The sequence below is a fragment of the Falco rusticolus genome, chromosome 5 (assembly GCF_015220075.1).
Source record: "Falco rusticolus isolate bFalRus1 chromosome 5, bFalRus1.pri, whole genome shotgun sequence".
NCBI lineage: Eukaryota > Metazoa > Chordata > Aves > Falconiformes > Falconidae > Falco > Falco rusticolus.
In genome coordinates, this window is record NC_051191.1 from 91,831,939 (window position 1) to 91,850,362 (window position 18,424).

At 55.1% G+C, this 18,424-nt stretch overlaps 1 protein-coding gene and 1 long non-coding RNA gene across 6 annotated transcripts; one reads left to right on the plus strand and one right to left on the minus strand.

Annotated features, from left to right (window-relative positions):
• Nucleotides 1-1,846: 1,846 nt before the first annotated feature.
• ZYX (zyxin) lies at nt 1,847-13,703 on the minus strand. Of its 5 annotated transcripts, none has more exons than XM_037387786.1 (10): nt 13,529-13,703; nt 9,999-10,253; nt 6,788-6,978; nt 5,661-5,753; nt 4,857-5,363; nt 4,404-4,545; nt 4,150-4,319; nt 3,814-3,992; nt 3,440-3,560; nt 1,847-3,016 (listed from the first exon to the last, which is right to left on the minus strand). In XM_037387786.1, the coding sequence occupies exons 1-10, from the start codon at nt 13,677-13,679 to the stop codon at nt 2,906-2,908; spliced, it is 1,920 nt and encodes a 639-aa protein (XP_037243683.1). In that variant the 5' UTR covers nt 13,680-13,703; the 3' UTR covers nt 1,847-2,905. The 5 variants fall into 5 exon arrangements, with proteins under 5 accessions (XP_037243683.1, XP_037243687.1, XP_037243686.1 ...); XM_037387790.1 differs by lacking the exon at nt 13,529-13,703 and adding an exon at nt 13,382-13,452; XM_037387789.1 differs by lacking the exon at nt 13,529-13,703 and adding an exon at nt 12,902-12,983.
• A 309-nt stretch (nt 13,704-14,012) lies between these two features.
• Nucleotides 14,013-18,424, plus strand: LOC119148123. Its single transcript, XR_005104307.1, has 2 exons — nt 14,013-14,536; nt 15,067-18,424. It is a non-coding gene; the product is annotated as an uncharacterized LOC119148123 (long non-coding RNA).

Consider the following 18,424-nt stretch of genomic DNA (forward strand, 5'->3'; position numbering starts at 1 on the left):
AAAGAAGAGGGAGCCAGACTCTCCTCAGTAGTATCCAGTGAAAGGAGCAGCTATGGGAACACACCAAAATACAATTAATTCCATTTGAAGGTAAGAAAAAAACTTACTGTGAGTGTTGTTCAACACTGGAGCAGGTTACCCAGGGAGGCTGTGGAGTTCTCATCCACGGAGGTGTTATAAAACCGATGTGGGTACATCCCTGAGTGACCTGCTCCGGCTGCCCCTGCTCTGAGCAGGGAGGTCCAGCTCGCAGGAGCTGCTGAGTCTGCCAGCCTGGTAGGGGCAGCTCGGCCGTGTCCTCAGGTACAGCCAGCAGCAAGCCTGAGCACGTATTCCCAGTAGGCACCCGTGCAGACAGAACGTATATATGTGCATGTATACATATGCAGAGACACTGCACATGACTGGCCTGAGGCAGAACACACAGCAGCCGAGCAAGCGCAGCACAAACAGCCTGAGCCCATCCACTTCCCTGGCTGATCAGGACGAACCTTAGCGGGACACCCATACAGCTACACCATGGATCCCTCTAGTGACCGAGACCAGCTCTCCAGCAGCTGGCTCCACAGCTGGAGCCTGAGCTGAGCTGAGCGGCTGGTACCAGCCTCTCCCCGGGAGCTCAAGCCGCTGCCTGACCTTACCCCATTCTCACCACTTACTCTGACTTGGTTTTCACTAGTGATGACACACACATACACCCATGCACTCGGTGTCTCCAGTCACTGCTGTTAGGTCTCCACACACACTGAACAGTCCCTTCACATGGGGGGGGGGGGGGGGGGGGGGGGAAGGAAAAAAAAAAAAAAGTTTAGTAAGAAGGCAGGACAAACTGTGCTGGTGACACAGAGGACCCCGCCAGACAAGCATACTGGGGATGCACAGCCAGCCCCTTCCGTGCGCCTCCCCCCATCCCTTTCCACATGATGCTTCCGCTTCTTGATCACTCCCTTTTGGTCTTGCCCCTGCACATCCCATAATGAGTGTGTACAGTCACCAAATGCTCTTCCTCTGCACCCGGTGCCTCCCGGAGGGATCAACCTCCCCCTAATCTGCAAGATGATCCAGAATCCCCTTGACTCCCCTGGACAGATCCATACCCAGGCACCGGCTGTAGCCCTGACAGCTGGGAGCAGCTGGGCTGCGGTGCTCCTCTCCCTCATCCTCAGCTCGCTCTACTCCTTGGCGTTTGTGGGCATGAACTTCTAACCACATAATCTAGAAACTACCACTCCAAACAATGCCTACAAACCAGCAAGATCTCAGCTACAAAAAGAAAGCAAGCAAATGTACAATTCATGTATTTGCTCATCCTATAGGAAACCTCAAAGCATTTACTGGATCAATTTGCAAGGAGTTATTAAAGATCTCCCCAAAACTGGCAAGAGAACAAGAGTAGGTTTCATGTCTTTGAAGTGTAGAAGCATTGACGCTTACCACAAAGGAGTTCCACAAGCAGTGACCAAGACAGCACCACGCTTAAAACCATAAACATCAAGCACAAACACTTTGAGTAGCAACAGTTAGGGCAAAGCACGCAAACTGGCTGCTTCCTCCCAGCGTGGTGCAGGCAGGTGCAAGAACTCACCTCCCCGTGACGCATCACGCAGACTACAGCCTTGCTGCACTGCAACGCAGCCTTCCACTGCTTCCCATGAGAGCTACTCTTCAGGCACGGAAAAACAGGAAACTGAACAGTTTGAAAAGGAGACAAAGGTGGACAGAGAAAGGCCATTCTCAGACGCCTCGTCTTCAGGGGCTTGGGGGAACAGCAGTTCTGCATTCCCTACACGGCATTCTCTCTACCACATGAGTTCTCACAGATAGCTGAAGAAATACAGCAGACACATGTGGAAAACCCCCACATTTTATTGAATGCAAACAGTGGTTGGACAGTGTAGATATTAAAAAGGTAGTCCAGGAGTGGGGCTCAGTGCAGTAACACTTGGAGCCAGACAGTACATCGCAGTTAAGACTGCAGCTCTTGCTGACAGCAGTGGCAGGATCCCTACTGGAACGGGAAGGCGTTCCTCAGGCTGCTGCATCCTCATCCACGCACTGAGACGCCTCCTCACCATGTGCTGCCCGTCCTTATGATGGCCTTTATTTGTAAACATGCATTCTTTGGACTGCTTTGCTACTCCGGTGCCCAGCCTGGCTGCCCAGAAACCACACTGGGAAATGACTCATTTTGGGGAGAGGAAAAAAGATTTTTTTAAAACAAGTTTTCAAATTCAGGAACAGAGTAGGATTCCAAACATTGCCAGTTTAATCTGGCCAAGGAACAAAAAGTGACAAGACAGTTAGCCAGTAAAATCCATTAGAGACAGAAAAGCTATAGGAGGTTTGCTTCTTCCAGCAATTATACAGATTCCCAATATCTTCTACCTCCACACTCGAAGCCGGGAGAGAGGGAGGGGGCAGGGGAAGACATCCTGACAATGTGGCGGCACCAAAAATAAAATAAGATCAGACAGAAGCGGTGCCGAGACGGAGGCTCCCACTTTGTAAGGTCAAATCGTCCTTCTCGGCTCTGTGGAACAGGCGAGCGCTCAGCCCACCGCAGCACCTGCCACCGGGTCAGTCTTGCTGCTTCCACCAGGTGCTGGTGGAGATCTGGGCTTTCTCCTCCCAAGCCCTGCAGGAGCAGTGGGGCTGCACCCACCCATCTTTATGTAGCCCCTGGCCTGGCATAGCCCCCGGCCAGGCAGTGGTGACAGGCCTTTCCCAGTGGGTGCACAGGGCCGAGGCTGGGGGCGGCGGGTGAATCCTACTTGAGTAAAGAGGTGCGCTAGCATAGTCTCCGTTGGTAGCAACCTGCCTTGGCAGGCAGAGGGATAGGACGACGGTGGGGAGGGGAAGAGTACTGAGCGCAGGGGTCTTTAAGGGTATGCCCACTCCAAGCTCCTCAGCGTGTCGTTTTGGCACGAATGGTGTGACATTTGATGCACAGCACGTGCCCATCCAGTGGAAAGCACCCATTCTCATCTGCTTCAATGGACAAGGGTTTCCCACAGTCCTAAGCAGGGAAAGAAAAGAGGGAGGGAGCTCGACGACAGCCAGCAGCAGGATAAATGCATTCAAGGATGTAAGAAGTGCCCCGCTGGATCAGGGTACCAGCTCGCAGCCTGCTGCTCTGTCTCCGATGATGCTAATGGGAGATGCTATTCTGAGGAAAGAGCAAGCCCCCTCTCTGTGATCCTGGCATGTTCCCCCGGTACACACAGCTGCCATATTAGGGATGTCAGAGGCTACAGACCTGCAGAATCCTTGTTCATGGACCTGTGGCCAGTGAAATGTCTAATCTTTTCCTGAACCTGCTTCAGGAATGCCCCAGATGCACGCAAAGCCACCCTGCTGTTTGGTCAGGATAGACAACAAAGGTGCCCAGTCACTGGTGATGGGCACAGGAGGGATGTGAAGAGTGGGACCACAGGCTTACCTCACACTTGTAACATTTCATGTGGAAATTCTTCTCCAATGCCACCACACGCACCGTCTCATCCTTTCCAGGCTCTGGCATGATAGGCTCGCTGCAGACCGAGCAGCGCGGAGCATACTTCCTGCAACATGCAAAAACATGGAGGACATCCAACGCAAGGTCCTCACTGCCGTACAGTAGTATTAGCAGCAGAGGAATAACAAATCACAAAGAAGTCTAGGTGGGAAAAGACCTTAACTGCTACAAGGCACACTGCTGACTCATCGCTCACTTCATGTCCTGGGGCAACCCAAGCCCACATCGCACCAAGTTTCAAGAGGTGGGAGGTAACCTGCCTTCCTCCAGACACCCCACCACACCTGTGTGCTCCCTACCTGTGGTAGTCGTCCACACAGTGAGGCTGGTTGGCCTGGTCCACGATAAAAGAGGCCCCCTCAAGAGGGGTATGGCACATCACACAGGTGAAGCATTGGGGATGGTACGAGTTACCGGTGGCCTTCAGCATCCGGTCTGTGATGGTCTGTTTGCAGACACTGCACTTTTCCAAGGTCCCCTGAACCCAAAGGAAACAAATAAAACACGTTAATCTGATCTCCCACCCCTGGGAGACTACACCGCAGCCAGGCAAGATGGAAGGAGGAAGGGAAAGCAAGAGAGGACAAGCACAGCAAGCTCAGCTCCCCCCAGCAGCTTTCAGCCCCGTGACTCACAGCATAGCAGTCCTCACAGAAGGGCTTCTCATCCACATTGTAGAACTGCTGCCCCTGCAGCTGCTTCTCACATTTGAAGCAGGTGAAGCATTCCACATGGAAAAGACAGTCCAGGGCCCTCACAGCTGGCTGGGTTCTTGACAGGGGCTTCCTGCAGAAGCCACAGAGCTCTGCCAGTGGAAGAATAAAGGGATCAGGAGAGATGGAAACCCACCACAGTCTTAGCCCTACTGCTGTCCATTGCGGGAACGCACCAGAAATAGCAGACTCCGCTGAGGGTGGATGCTCCATATCCTTCATTAGTTTCTGGGTCAACATCTCCAGCTCTTCTACCTCCTTCATGGTCAGACAGGAATTTCCCCTAGGTGGATCTGCACCGGAGCCTGTGGGTCTATGCTGCAGGAAGAGGAAACGTTCAGTGCCAAAGGACACGCAGAGACAGACCCCTTCCCACTGTCCCTAATAAATCTACTTGTCTCACCTTTACTTGTCCTCTTTGGAGCAATCTGCCACCCACCATACTTGCTCCTTTCCACCTTTACATGAAATCCTATCCCTCTCCACCACTGTCTCTAGTTACATCTCTCTTTCAGATCCGCAACAGCCTCCCCTGGCCCAGGACAGACCCTCCCTCCTCATCCTCCAGCTTCACAGCTGGTGACGCTGTGCCTGCCCAAAGCCACGGGTCCCACAGCTCTGTCCCGTACCTTGTCCTTGGTGGCAGCAGGTTGCTCTGTTGGATGTGGCTTCTCCTGGACTTGGGGTCTCTCCCTCTGCTGGGCATAGGTGAAATTGGGAGGCTGTGGCCGAGAGGAGAGCCCTGAAGATGGAGGGACTGTGAAGTGGGTCTGAATGGAGGTAGGGTGCCTGGCAGGGTTTGAGGGAGCCACAGGGACACTGGCACCTGACTTGGACCCAGGCTTGGGAGAGCCAGCAACAGAGGGTGGGGTGAATTTAAGGGAAGGCTGAGCAGGAGGGAGGGAAGGGGGTGGAGGGACTGGTGCTAAGGGCTCCTTGCGTTGCTGTGGGGCTGCCCATGGCGTTGGGTTGGGGGTCAGATCCACTCCAGGGGGCTTGAAAGATAAGCTTCCACTTGGCTTTGGAGTGAACCTGGAAGGAATGGGATGAGGAGTATCTCTGGGTGCAGATGGTATTTCCACATGGGCTTTTGGGGCCGATGGTTTCTCCAGAGAACCTGTGGACCCTGCAGGTATCTGTAAAAGGAAGCAGCAGAGAGAAACAGGCAGTTATCAGCAAGGTGGAACAGAAAATACGCTGTCTACAGCAGTAACTCAGCAGCTATCCCAGGCCCACAACTTAAAGAGTTCCCACACCGTTACGCATTTAGCGCTCCTGCCAAGTGGCCAGATCTATGCTTTCTGGTCCTTCATGTACACTTCGGCACTACATCTCTATCCAGAGATTTTCATCTTTAGCAGCACCCTTCTCAATACCTCTGTTCAGCAAACCAGACATCTCTCCTTCCACCTGTGCCATTCTGGAATGCTCACCCGGGATTTGAAGGGATCATTCTTCTCCATGTTATCCAACATTACGGACAGTGAGTCAATCTCAAGATCAATGCTGCTCATCTTGCCACGTACCTACACCACCATCCATGAGGAAAGAGGGAGCAGAGCACATTACAGGAACAGCCAGAGAACCAGGTGCATCCCCTTACAATAGCAGATTTTGACACTTTGGACTGTGGTACAAATCTGCGCCTTGCTTTGAGCAGGTAGCAAGCTGGTGAGGATGAACAGGGCACAGTCTCCAAAGTCTACAAACAGTAGGAAAACGCACAGAAACTCGCGGACAGGTTTAGGTGGGAAAAGACATCTGAAGGTCTCAGTGCTGCACGCTGCTCAAAGCGGGGCTAGCTCCCAAGCTAGACCAGGTTGCTCAGGGCCTTGTCCAGGTCATTACTGAACATCCCCAAGGATGCGGATTCCCCAGCCTCTCTGGGCACCTGTGCCAGTGCTGAGCCACCCTTGGAGAGGAAGAGCAGAATTTTCTTTTGTCCAACAGCAATTTCCCTTGCCGCAACTCTTGTCCATCGTCTCTTGTTCTTCTGTGCCCCAGTAAGAAGTACCTGTCTTCTCTCCGGCCCTCCTTTAGGTATTGCACACTCCAGTTAGATCCCTGCCTTGGCCTCATCTTCTGCAGGCTGAACAAACTCAGCTCTCGCAGCACGGGCTCCAACCCCCAAGGGTCGCTATCACCCATTGCTGGACTGCATCTAGTTTGGGGTTCCTCTGGGGTTATTATACTGGGGAGCCCAACTGGAAACAGTCCTCCAAGATGCAGCCTCACCAGCACCGCAGAGAGGAATAATCACTGTCCTTGTCCTGCTGGCTATGCTCACCAATGCAGCCCAGCAGGGGGTTGGCCTTTAGCGCCTCGAGGGTGCAGTGCTGGCTCACACTCAATTCACCATCCACCAGGAACCCCCCAGGTCCTTCATCTGCAAAGCTGCAGCCTGTCCACCTGACCTAACCTGTGCTGGTCCATGGGGTGGTGGCATTTTTCTGCTCTCCCAGATCTCTGGGCTTCCCGCTGCGGAGTTCAGAGAGCAGCAAGAAGCTGTCGCAGCTCACAGAGCATCACAAGAAACTGTACTTCCCTTGACCTCACTCACCTGTGGGGTAGGCACCTTGCTCACAGGTCCTTCATCAAACATCGGTGGAGGAGGAGGAGGTGGAGAAGGAAAAACTTCTTCTGGGGCTGGTGGAAAAGGCTCTTCAAAGGGTGGTGGGGGTGGGGGAAAAGCACAGTTTGAGGAGAAACTTGCCTCCTCTCCAGGCGGGGGAGGAGGTGGCAGCGGCAGCTCTATGGGGAAGAATGAGAATAAAAGCAAGTTTGGATAATTTCTTACTCTTAGCCAGCAAAAAACCCGGGAGGTTTGTGGTCCTGAAGGCATTACAGCAAACAGCTCCCCAGCAGTCACCCAGGGGACCCCAGCACCCATTGAGGACAACTGAACTTCACAGGCTGGCTTTCACCTTGCTCAAAGCTATTTGCCATCATATAAAGTTTCCTTAGTAGCTACTGCAATTAGTGTCTGGGAATAGTCATTGCTTAACTGCAAAACACGTCTTACTGTGCCCTTTCCCACTCCTCCCCTCATTCTTTGGTCCCTACCATACCATATGTTCCTCCTGCCAGTAACCGACTCAGACTGCAGAATGCAGAGCAGCGTTAGCAGGAATGCCAGCAGTCAACCCAGGACCCTGAGAAGCCTGCATTCTTACAGGAAAATAAGCTGGCACCTCGCCACTGGCTAGTAAGCACTACAAGGGACAAGTGGGGGGAAAAACGCAAGTCAGATACGCATACCTCTTATGCGTATGAGGAATCTCTGAAACTGCTTTATTTTTCCAGGAGATGAAAACAGCTTTTCTTTTGGAGGCGACAATGTCCCCATACCTGACACAGACTACGATGTGAGAAATTTTCCAGAACCCTCTGAAGCAGGCTGAAAAGCACCAAAGCACCTCAATCTCCCAGAAGAAAACCCCACTGCTTCCACCTATGCATATTTGCCAAAGATGTGGAACAGGCAAAGAGAGACATTTTCTGCTACAACACACTCAAACGTGAATCCTTTTCCCTTCGCCATGTATGGGAGACATTGCCCTCTTCACATCCAAGCAGGTAGGAACACTGACAACAAGGAGGCAGAGCTTCCACATCCCTTCTTCTGGGCACCCACCTCTCTTCCTAGCTAGCCCCAACCAGCAGCAGGGTGTATCACCAGGTTTTTCACTCCTGCTACTCCACATGCAACTTAACAGCAGCGTTTGAATTGTCTCATCTTTATATCCAGCCGCTGCCAGCAGACTTTGTAAGGGCTTCTCATTGGTAACCTAAGTGACACAATACTGAAAGGACACAATTCAGAAAATGAAAGCCAATTTCTTATCAGCCAGCAGAATGCACACTGGCACACAGCACCTCTTCTAAGCCTCCTTGTGCCACAGAAATTCTGCTCGGGGTGGGGGATAATACTAGGCTGGTATTTTTTCTTTGAAACTACAGTTTAGGATCAAGTTTGTACACACTTGCCTTTTGGTTTATTAAAATGATGAAGAATATTGCAGAAGCAAAACCCTGATCTGCTGTCACATTATTTCAGATTCACTAAAAGCCTGTGTTATGAATTATTCACACAAACAAAAGAGTTTGCCGCTAAGTTACTATACCAGATTTACAGAATGATCAATACTAAACATAACATTCCTACAGCAACAGTAACTGAGCCATCCTGCCATTTGAGACAAAGAGACCGATTGCTATGGCTGTTTGTTTGGGGAGGGTACAAGAAAGGGAGAGAAGGATTAAGAAACGCATCAGAGAAGGATCAGGTGCATTTCTGTCATGACTTAAGTGTTGGTGGTGGCTCATCTGCACTTCAGATGTCTGCTGGCAGCCCTCACCTGATGGCAACGCAGCAGCTCAAGCTAAACAGTTCTTTTGCTCATCTTTCTGTCAAGTTAGTTCCTCCATAATAAGCTTTATAAGGAAGGGAGAAGTGGAGCAAGAAACACCCAGTGCTTCACTCGCATGGGATATTGAAAACTAAGTTTTAACATCCAGCTGTCTACTTTTGTGATTCAGTTATTTGTGTCAGTTTGAGACTTTCTGACAGACACATCCACACAACTATAGCAGAAAATCATAAAGCCTACGATGAGACCTTGGATTACAGACACAAGATTCCAGCCAGCAGCACAGAGAAAAGGGTCACCAGTTAGCTGGTACAGTTCTAGGAGAGAGAAGCACCAACAGGTCCTTGTGACCAGAGAAATGGAAAAAATGGCTTAGTAACTCGTCTCCTCTGAGCACAGGACCAGCCTTCCTACCATCAGGCCAGCCGCCCACTAACAGCATGCTAAACTAGAAAGCGTAAGTGTTGCATGGTCTATGCGAGGTGGTGAAAGGAAAGAAACATAAACCAGCAGGCTGCATTATCTGAACATGCGTGTCCCAGCTGAGGTGCGCCCTGGGGGAGTCCTGTGGTAAGTCGCAGCATCAAGCATCAGCAAGAGGTCCCTAGGGAAATGTCTGGTGGCCCCACGCTCATCAATTCCAACTAGGGGGTCACACAGCAAGGAACCTTCTGCCTCTTAAGAGGACACAAAACCAACCAGCCAACCAAAAAATAAAACAAAAAAACCACTCCACCACCACACAGGATATAAAAGAAATATTTAAAAGCAAGAAAAAGAAAACCACACTAAAACAAGAAGTCACTCTACACAGGAAAACACACCCAACCCAAACCACTAGGAAGAGGTGTAAAACTCTACAAGCCACACGAACTCTAAGCCTCCCTTCCTGTTTATGACAGCTTCCACCATTTTTTCATGAGGTTACTTCTTCCTCCTCATCTCCAGCAGCAAAGATGGCAACTGCAGAGTCCATGAGAAGGATCTCTACAGTCAGAGACAACCAACTTGAGCAGAGATCAAACAAGAAGGGGAACAGCATGATTCATCATCATCAGGGTCAATTTCCCTGCATCATGTTTGCTCTCAGACACGCTGGCTAGAAACTGCCTGCAGTTACACAACTATGCACTCAGGGAATTCGATGAGAAATCCACTGCATTCCTCCAGCACCAGTGCAGTGCAGGATTGCCTTCCCACCTCCTTTACGAGTGGAGATACTACGTACTTTGAGACCTCTTTACAATTGTTTTATCTCTTGTGGAACCTGCCAGCCCCTACAGCGAGTGCATCAGTCACCAAGGGTGGTTAGGCTCCCGCTCTTGTGCTCAGCCCTGTCATGGACCTCGTGCCCTGAGCCTGGAAACGCGCACACACACACACACCCTGGCCCCCACCTACCTTCTGCTGGCAGGGACTGGGACGGAATCTCGCCCACCTTCCCAATCTGTGCACGCTGGGCACCAGCGCCGGGAGGCGGGGGCAGCGATGACTCCAACGCACCCCCAGCCTTGAAGGGGTTCACCTTGGGCTTAGGGGCGACCACGGGTGCAAACTTTTTCTGCGGATTGTAGAAGGCAGGCGTGGAAATGTTGATGCTGACTGTGGATGTCATGCGGGTCCCCGGGGTGCCTGGGGAGGCCATCTTCTCAGCGGCTGGCAGGGGAGAAAAGGGAGGAAACCTGCATGAAGCCAGTGGAAACTGGCAGAGAGAACACGGGGGACAGGGGCATTTGAAGCCCGGCCAGGGGCTGAGGCACCCGAGCTGAGCGCAGCATGTGCCCAGGGGTCCCAGGGACAGAAGCCGCAGCAGACGGCCAGCGGGGGCCAGCGGGGCCGTGTCGCGGCGCTGGTGACAAGGGGGCTCCGGCCGCAGCCAAAGTGAGCCGGGCCGCGGCAGCGCCCCGCAACAGGGCACGGCACCGCGCCGCCCCCCGCCGCCACAGCCAGGCCCTGCGCCCGAAGGGGCCCGCACGCCACCCCCCCACACCTGTCCGACGGTGCCACCCCGGCCCGCCGGCCCCCAGCCGGTGACCGCCCCGGTAACGTCGCCGGTCCCTCCGCACCTCCCACCCCTCACCTCGGGCCCTGCGCGCCGGGGCAGCGGGGCGGCTGCGGCACAGGCAGGACGGCGGGGCGGGCCGGGAGCCCCCCCGCTCCGCCGCCGCCCCCCGCTGTCCCCCCCTCGGCTGCGCTGCCGCCCCCCGGCAGGAAGCGCTGCCGGCCACCGCCCCCCGCCCCGCCCCCGCCAGGAAGCGCTGCCGGCCGCCCCCCGCCGGCTCCGCCTCCCCCGGGGCGCCACCTCCCCCCCGGTGCCGCCCCCCAGCCCATCCCGCTGGGCATGGAGGGGTGCCGGCAGCACTGCGGCAGCGGCCCCGCACGGTCAGCCCGGGGGGGGGGGGGGGGGGGGTGAGCATTCTCCGCGGCCTGCAGGCACGGAACGGGGCACCCCCGGTCCCGCAGTCCAGGCCAGACGCCGCAGCCGCGCCGGAAGCCCCCGGAGTCAGGCGCTTTGTTGTGAAGCCCAGCACGGCCGTGGGGCTGCCTGCTCACACACACACTCCCCCCGGCAGTGCTGCTGCTCACCCCCCCCCCCCACCCCCCCCGTGCTGCTGCTCACACACCCAGTGCTGCTGCTCACACGCACACGCACAGTCAGCACAGTGCTGCTTCCGCCAGCACCGGGGCTCGGTGCCAGCAGCTCAAGCTGGCAGGCTCATGTCGGTGCCCCCCGGTGCTGCCAGGCCCTCTCGCTGGGACAATAAGAGCAGCTGGGACAGGCAGCCCTGGGTGCCACAAACACTGCCGATGCCAGCTCTCCCATGCCTGCTGCCAAGACCCCATGCCCCCACCCTCCTGCTCCAAGTGCTCTCTCGGTCGAGTGCAGTAGGGTGCGGCACCGTGACCTGTGACAGCCTCCCCAGGTCACAGGCGTGTGACAGGGACAAGAGTTCGGCCCATGCTGCTTGTGCTGTGCCCCTCTGCGCAGGGCGGACGAGCTGCCCGCGCTCTGACAAACACCACGGGGTGCCAGAGTGCCAGAGCCAGCCACAGCCACCGAGCCCCTCAGCCACCGAGCCGCACTGAGCATCTCCCACACAGCCAGCACAGGAAGGGCTGAGACAGAGGAGTAAGGAGCAGGCTCTGTCCTCAGCCCCTCAGACCTGCCAGTCCGAGTCCCCCCAGCCTGCTGCTTCCCATCGAGCTACAGAAGCTCCGGCCTTTCCTTAGGGACTTCTGCTCCTGTTACACTCCGGTGTAACGAACCACTTGGTAGCAGCTCTACTAGAACTGATGGCAGCCACTTCTACCAGAACTGACAGTGCTGCTCACAGCAGAACATGCCTGCGATGTCACTTCTGATCACGATCTGCACCAGGGTTGGGCAGCGCAGTCTCGGGACATCAGCTGCCACGCAGAAAAGCGCTAGCATTGCTGCAGCTGCTGCTCTCCCCTGAGCCCAGTGGCCTGCTTCCCGCCATGCTGCCACACTCGAGGCCCTTGCTGCTCAGGGTGCCTCCATCCAACAGCTGCCCCTGCTCATCCTCACGCCTCTGCAGCGGTGTGTCCCCCTGACCCAGCGGGCCGGGGGAGGCTGGCCATGCGGGGCCGAGCATCCCCCCCCAGCCCTGAGCACTACCAACGCCACTGAAGCCACACCAGGAACACCAGGCTCAGACAAGTACCGTGGTGGTTTGCACAGGCTGTTGGAGAGGAAGTGTCCTGCCAGCAGACCTAATCACAAACCCTCCTTGCCGTCACATTTCCCCTGAGGGCAGACATTTTTCTGCCTGCTGTAACACTATTTAAGATGACTCAAGCAGAGCTATGAAGAAAGATGTCCCCAAAGGACACGGTCAGGATCATTAGCTGCCTCATACGCTGCTTCTCTCCAACAGAGAGCAAAAAAGCAAGAGGTCAGAAGCAAGCAACACCCCCTCAGCAGCAGGGTCACCTCCCAGAAGGTCCCATGGTGGCTCTGCCACCTCTTGCGCACCCAGATGACCCTCAGTTCTTTGACCCCAAGGCAGCACTTCCAAAGGCTCTGCTCCTTTCCTGGGGTGGCATGAGGAGGAGGGACTCGAGGAAGCAGTGAGCTAAGCGCTGTTCACCACCTCGGTGGGCAGTAAGCAGCTCGGCTCCAGCCAGGCAGCCCCCCACCACTGACACCCAGTGCCGGTACTTCCCCATCTGCAGCTTCCTCCCCACGGAGGGGGTCGGAAGAGGAACTCCAGCAAAAAACTGAGAATATGAAAGCAACAGATTAAACAGACTTAGAAGTATTTTCATCCTCCCCTACATACCAATCCCAGGAAGTTCTCCCAGGCTGGCCTAAAGGTACAAAACTTCAAAGAGAGCAAAGTCCTGCGGCTGGGGAGGCTGCGGGGCAGAGCCGCGAGCAGCCGGGGGGGGGGGGGGGGGAGGGGGGGGGAAGGGAGCGGGGGCGGGGCGGCAGAGCCGCAACCTTCTTGCACGTACGCGGGGCTCGCCTGGCCTCCTCCCGGGGGGGGCGGGCAGATGGACAACTCCGAAAAGCGATGCAAACGGAATTAAAACGTTAGAAAGTTCTACGGCTTTGCAAGCACTTGCGTCTTTTCATTCTCAGGGCACTCCCAGAGAGACTGAAGCTCCTAAAGCAAATTTCAGGCACAAAGAGCCCCCCGCCCCCCGGCACATCTGGGGAGGGCTCCCTAGGTGTCTCGCCCATCCGTGCGCACACAAAAGAGCGTCTGTCCCGAGCCAAACCGGGCAACATCCCCCGCTCCCGTGCGCCTGCGTCTCACCGCGGGGCGAACAGCTCACTAGATCCACGCTCCCCCACGAGCCTCTCCCGTGCGGAACGGCAGGACCCCCCCTCCGGCCCACGACTCGAGCCCGGGCAGGGCGAGCCGCGGGGAGCCCACAGCCCGGCTGCAAGCCCAGAGACTCACCGGAGGGCCGGGGCGCCCCCGGGCTGCGGAGCGGGGCCACGGAGCGCTGCGCCGGCGGGCGGGCGGGCAGGCGAGCAACGGCGGCGCGAGGGAGCGGCCGGGCCCCGCCGGCTCGCGAAAAGGCCTCGCCCAGGCAAAGTTGTTTGACCATAAAAGGAGCGCGGCTGCGCGAGCGGCTGAGCTCACCCGCGGGGGAATGTAGCGGGGGCTGGGGGGGCTGCCGGCTATGGGGGGGTGAGGGGGGGCTGGGGGGGCTGCCGGCTATGGGGGGGTGAGGGGGGGGCTGGGGGGGCTGCCGGCTATGGGGGGGTGAGGGGGGGCTGGGGGAGCTGCCGGCTATGGGGGGCCGAGGGGGGGCTGCCGGCTATGGAGGGGTGAGGGAGGGCTGGGGGGGCTGTGGGAGCTGCCGGCTATGGGGGGGTGAGGGGGGGCTGGGGGAGCTGCCGGCTATGGGGGGACGGGGACGGGGCGGCCAGACTTTTGTTTGTGCCTTCCCCCCCCCACCGCCAGCGCTGCCCCTGCGCGGGGCGCCGGGACGGAGCCCGCAGGCCGGGTGAGTCGGGGTCCCCCGGCCCGCCTGGCTGCGGCAGGATCTGGCTCACGGTCCCCGGTAACTCAAGCGGCCACCGGCCGGCTCCGCCGCGCGGCTGGGGCCCCCGTCCCGCCGCGGGGCCCGCACCGGGCTGGTGCGGCTCAGCCGCCCGCCTCCCTGCGGGCCGGGGCTGGCCTCGCTCTGCGGCGGGGGCGGCTGGGCCCAGCACAGCAGCACGCAGCCCTGCTCCGCTCGGCCCCTCGGGGAGCAGGGATAGCGATCGCGACAGAATTACCGCGCCTCGCGCAGTCGTTACTTTTGGAATCTGGCCTCAATATCGGGGCTAATGCCCCAGCTGCTGCAAATTCCTTGGGGAACGACTGTGCTCCGTAAGGCTCAGGAGATCCGGGGCTTGCCTGCTCCCAAGGCTTACCTACCAACACCGGGACACTTCAGGACCGGTAGTTTACTCACAGGTGGGTGAGTTAAGCACAGACCACACCAGCTCAGACTCCCAGTGTGCATACCGCTAAATGCGCAAGTCAGAGAGGTACACAAAGGTATTCATCGAGGCTTAAGAAGTCCAGTGTGAACAAATCTTTACTTTTACAAGCAAGATTTGTACATAGTATCTTTTATTTAACCAGCTGATACAGTTGGAAAAATTGGGCCCTCTGTGAGGTTTTTTCATTTTTACATACTGTATTCAAATGTCACCCGTAGCAATGCATAATAGCACTGAGCATCTTGCTCCTTACATAGCTGCAGCCATTGAACTATTGATCTATAGCTTTCAGTTGCTCAGGGATATATAGTTCTTGTAGGGGTGCTAAATAATCCTGGAGTTACTGCTGCTTTTGTAGGTGTGGCATCAGGCCTGTTACCTCCCATGACTGATACATAAAGCAGTCATATAGGATAGGGAAGGTATCTCTGTGCTGGGTCTTCTAACACTGTAACTTTTCTAGCACAAACCATCTTTTTCTCCCCTCTTGTTTGGGTAAAGATGTCAATGCAGAGCTAAAAAGATTTTGCTGTGGAATCGGCAACCAAATTGTGGCACATCCCAATATACCTTACACAATCAGCCTGCCCTCCGATACTCTGCCGCTGTTCCCTGGGCTAGCCCTGACTCCAGGGAAAACAAAGAATGTCTCGGACAGAGATTAAAAAAGTGCTGAGAGAATATGAAATAAATCTGTGTGCTCATACTTTCTGTTCACATCCCCATAAATCCAGATGCTTGCACGTTTGATTGTCTCACCAATGCGGTGATGTTGCAAGCTCATGAAGGCAGATCAAGAGAAGTGGGAATAAGAAACAAGCAGACCCTCTCAGGCATTTTGTATTAACTCCTCACTGTGAGGAAACCAATACAAAACAGAGCAGCGTTCAGCAGGTTGGACCCGTGAAAGCTAGAATTCTCAAGTCAGCATACATCAGAATACACAGGGGGAAACTTTAGTCTGATCTTGTTCTTGCCAGTTGAAAGTCTGTGCTTTTGTAATCGGAAACAAAGATGATCTAACTTCCCTATGTTTGTTCTGATTCCTCTGGAAAGAAAATAAGAATCTCCTTATACTAGCAATCTTCCTCCATGTGATTCTTTGCTTGGAAAAGTAGACATTTTGCTGCTGCAAACTGAAATTAGAACCTTGAGTTGTATGCAGCTGTAGTCAAATCTCATTAGCCGAAGCAAAACACTAGTCCTGAATAAGCATTTAGCTGTCTGGGTACAGAGATGGATCAGCAGGTTGGCTCATCTCGTTGTGCTAGACCTTGTCATTTCTGGAATTAGCAGCAGCCCTCTGCATAAATCACTTTGGCTGTCCCATGCCATGGAAGAAGGGATCTGGTATTTTGGAGTACATTGTGTTGTGAATGCTACTCTGCACCACCGGTGCAATGACAGCCCACCACAAGGCAGATGCTGGAGGGATTCTGAATGTGCAGTTCTAGCTGGGCACCTCTTGGAGATGAGCGAGGAAGCAAACCCCAGTACTGGCCATCAAAGCCTAGAAATTCTTAGGGTTCACAGAACCCACCTCAGAGAGACCATTTTCATGGAGGCAGATATAAAGAAGCTTCGCTGGTAATTCAACTGTGTAATGCAGTGAGTAAATAAAGAGCAATGCCATACGGAAGTGATGTGGCAAATTTGTGTACTGCACACTGAGATGAGGAATATGCTAGCAATGCTTAGATGCCTGTGAAAGGAAAACAAAAATGGATGTAAGAGAGGAAAAAAAAAAAGTCCTTGAATGCAAAAGGAAGGATTATATGCAAGAACACTAAAGGGGAGCTAAACTAGTCTGGCAGAAAATCTTACGTAGACTCAAGAGGGTTCAGGTAGCTGCAGATGGGAATCTGTGTTAACAATAGGTTTAAGGTCAGAGGAAAGCAATCTGGATGCTGGGCAGGAGGCTTTAGTTGTGTTAATAATGTAAAAGATCTGCATCTGTACAATTTCCATCCATATCAATGGATCAATTAGTGCCATTTTATCTCAACGTTGGTTAATAATTACTGATGCCACGTAGGAGTCTGTTTTTCCTGACCAATGGAAAGTTCTCACATACCTGTTGCCTCTCTGACACTTTAGTCATACACCTTCTGTTTAGTCTAACCACATTTTATTGATTAATGCTAAGGTGCTGCTTAGAAGCTTTCCCGGTGCTGTATTACATGCTACGCCTGGGCCTATTGGAAAAGCTGGGAATGTATAATGGGCCCGCTTTGGTCCCAGGCCAAGAGGTGCAGATGAGGCTGGACCCGCGCCGTCCAGGGCAGGGTCCCCTGCAGCAGATTGCCTGCACCCATACAGGCCAACGGGTGTAACACCCCCGGCAAAAGCTCGCCGGGGCTCTGGTGCGCTCCCGAAGCACAGCCCTCTCCTGATGTGCTCCTCGCCCTGTCCCTCACGCAGGGCCTTCTGCACCCTGAGGGCTGCCCCGGCGCGGCTGCTGCCCCCAGCCTGGCTGGAGGCTGCCACAAGCAGAGCTGTCCTGGTGACCAGCGGGCACTTTCAGGTTGGAGTGCATCACCCCTGCTGCCGGGGGTGTGTTGACAGCCACATGCCAAGCACAGGGATGGGGATGGCAGAGCCTCCAGTCCTGACGAGCCCAGTCACCACCCTCCTGCATCTGTGAGACTGGTACACAGTCACAGACACTATTTGCAAAGGTCATGGATTCTCCTGGAGAAGCCCTTGAACAACCAACAGCCCAGGACAGGTAACTAGTGTCTCTCTGCTGCTTCCCTTCAAAACTGAGTGAACCACACGCACAAAGCACACTTTGGAAGCATCCCTCCCCAGGAAGGCGAGCTGTTTAGCAGCTGCAGAAAGCTTCCGCGATCTCTGGAAAGTGTTACTGCAGGTCCTCAAATCCCACTGTGAAGGTATTGCATGGCACGCACACACACACGTACACACTTAAAAAGGCCATTCCAGCTATACGCATACAGGTCACCTTGGCTAAAACACTATAATAGGCCATAAACTGTAAACAAAAAAACCCTAAACCCTTGCTGTGCCAGGAAACACTTTTTAGCAAGGCACATCGGCCATATACAAACAAGAGGGAGCAAAGTACCTCTGTCGTATGACCTTGGTCATGCCAGCACATCAGAGGGGCTGGGCAGCCGGGGAGTGGGGGTCCAGGGTGGCATCTGCCCAGGGAAGAAGCTCCACTCCCAGCAGGGCTGGCAGGTCTTTCCCAGACAGAGCCAGGGCAGGGGTCCTGGGCAGGGGATGCAGCTCCCACAAGAGTCACCACTGCTGTTCCCTTGTCTCCTGCCACCAGGATTTCCTGCGGAGCTGCTGCCTCGGTCCACTGCTTGGCAGGGGGGCCAGGCCTGCAGCTCCAAGGCTGGGGGGGCTTCCTCCCCCTCGTGCCACTGCCCTGCACCTCTGGCTGCTGGCCCTGCGTGGTGGGACAGGCTGGCTGGGCAGGAGCACGAGCTGTCCTGCAGCTCTGGAATGCCGTGAGCCACCAGCCAAGGCCTGGTGAAGGCAGTGGGGTGCAGCCTGAGCCTGGGGGGTGACCAGGGCATGCCCACGTATGCAGCTGAGTAGGGACGGCTGCCAGAGCCCTTTCTGCCGGAAAGCAGCCATTTCCAAGTCCCAAGGCGCCCGTCCGTTCCTGCCCCACCCTTGCCACCAGCCAGACAAGCAGTGATGTTATTTGGCTCTTCTGTGGCAAACACTGCTTGTCAGAGCTGGCTGTCAAAGTCACGGATCTGTTGGGCTCTAATTAAAGAGTTCCTGTGTGTGGTGCAAGCCCATTTCCACCCCCGAGTGCCATGCTATCATTGTAGAATTCTCCTTTCTTCACTTTGTTACGTAGTCCTGTAAACATGGCACA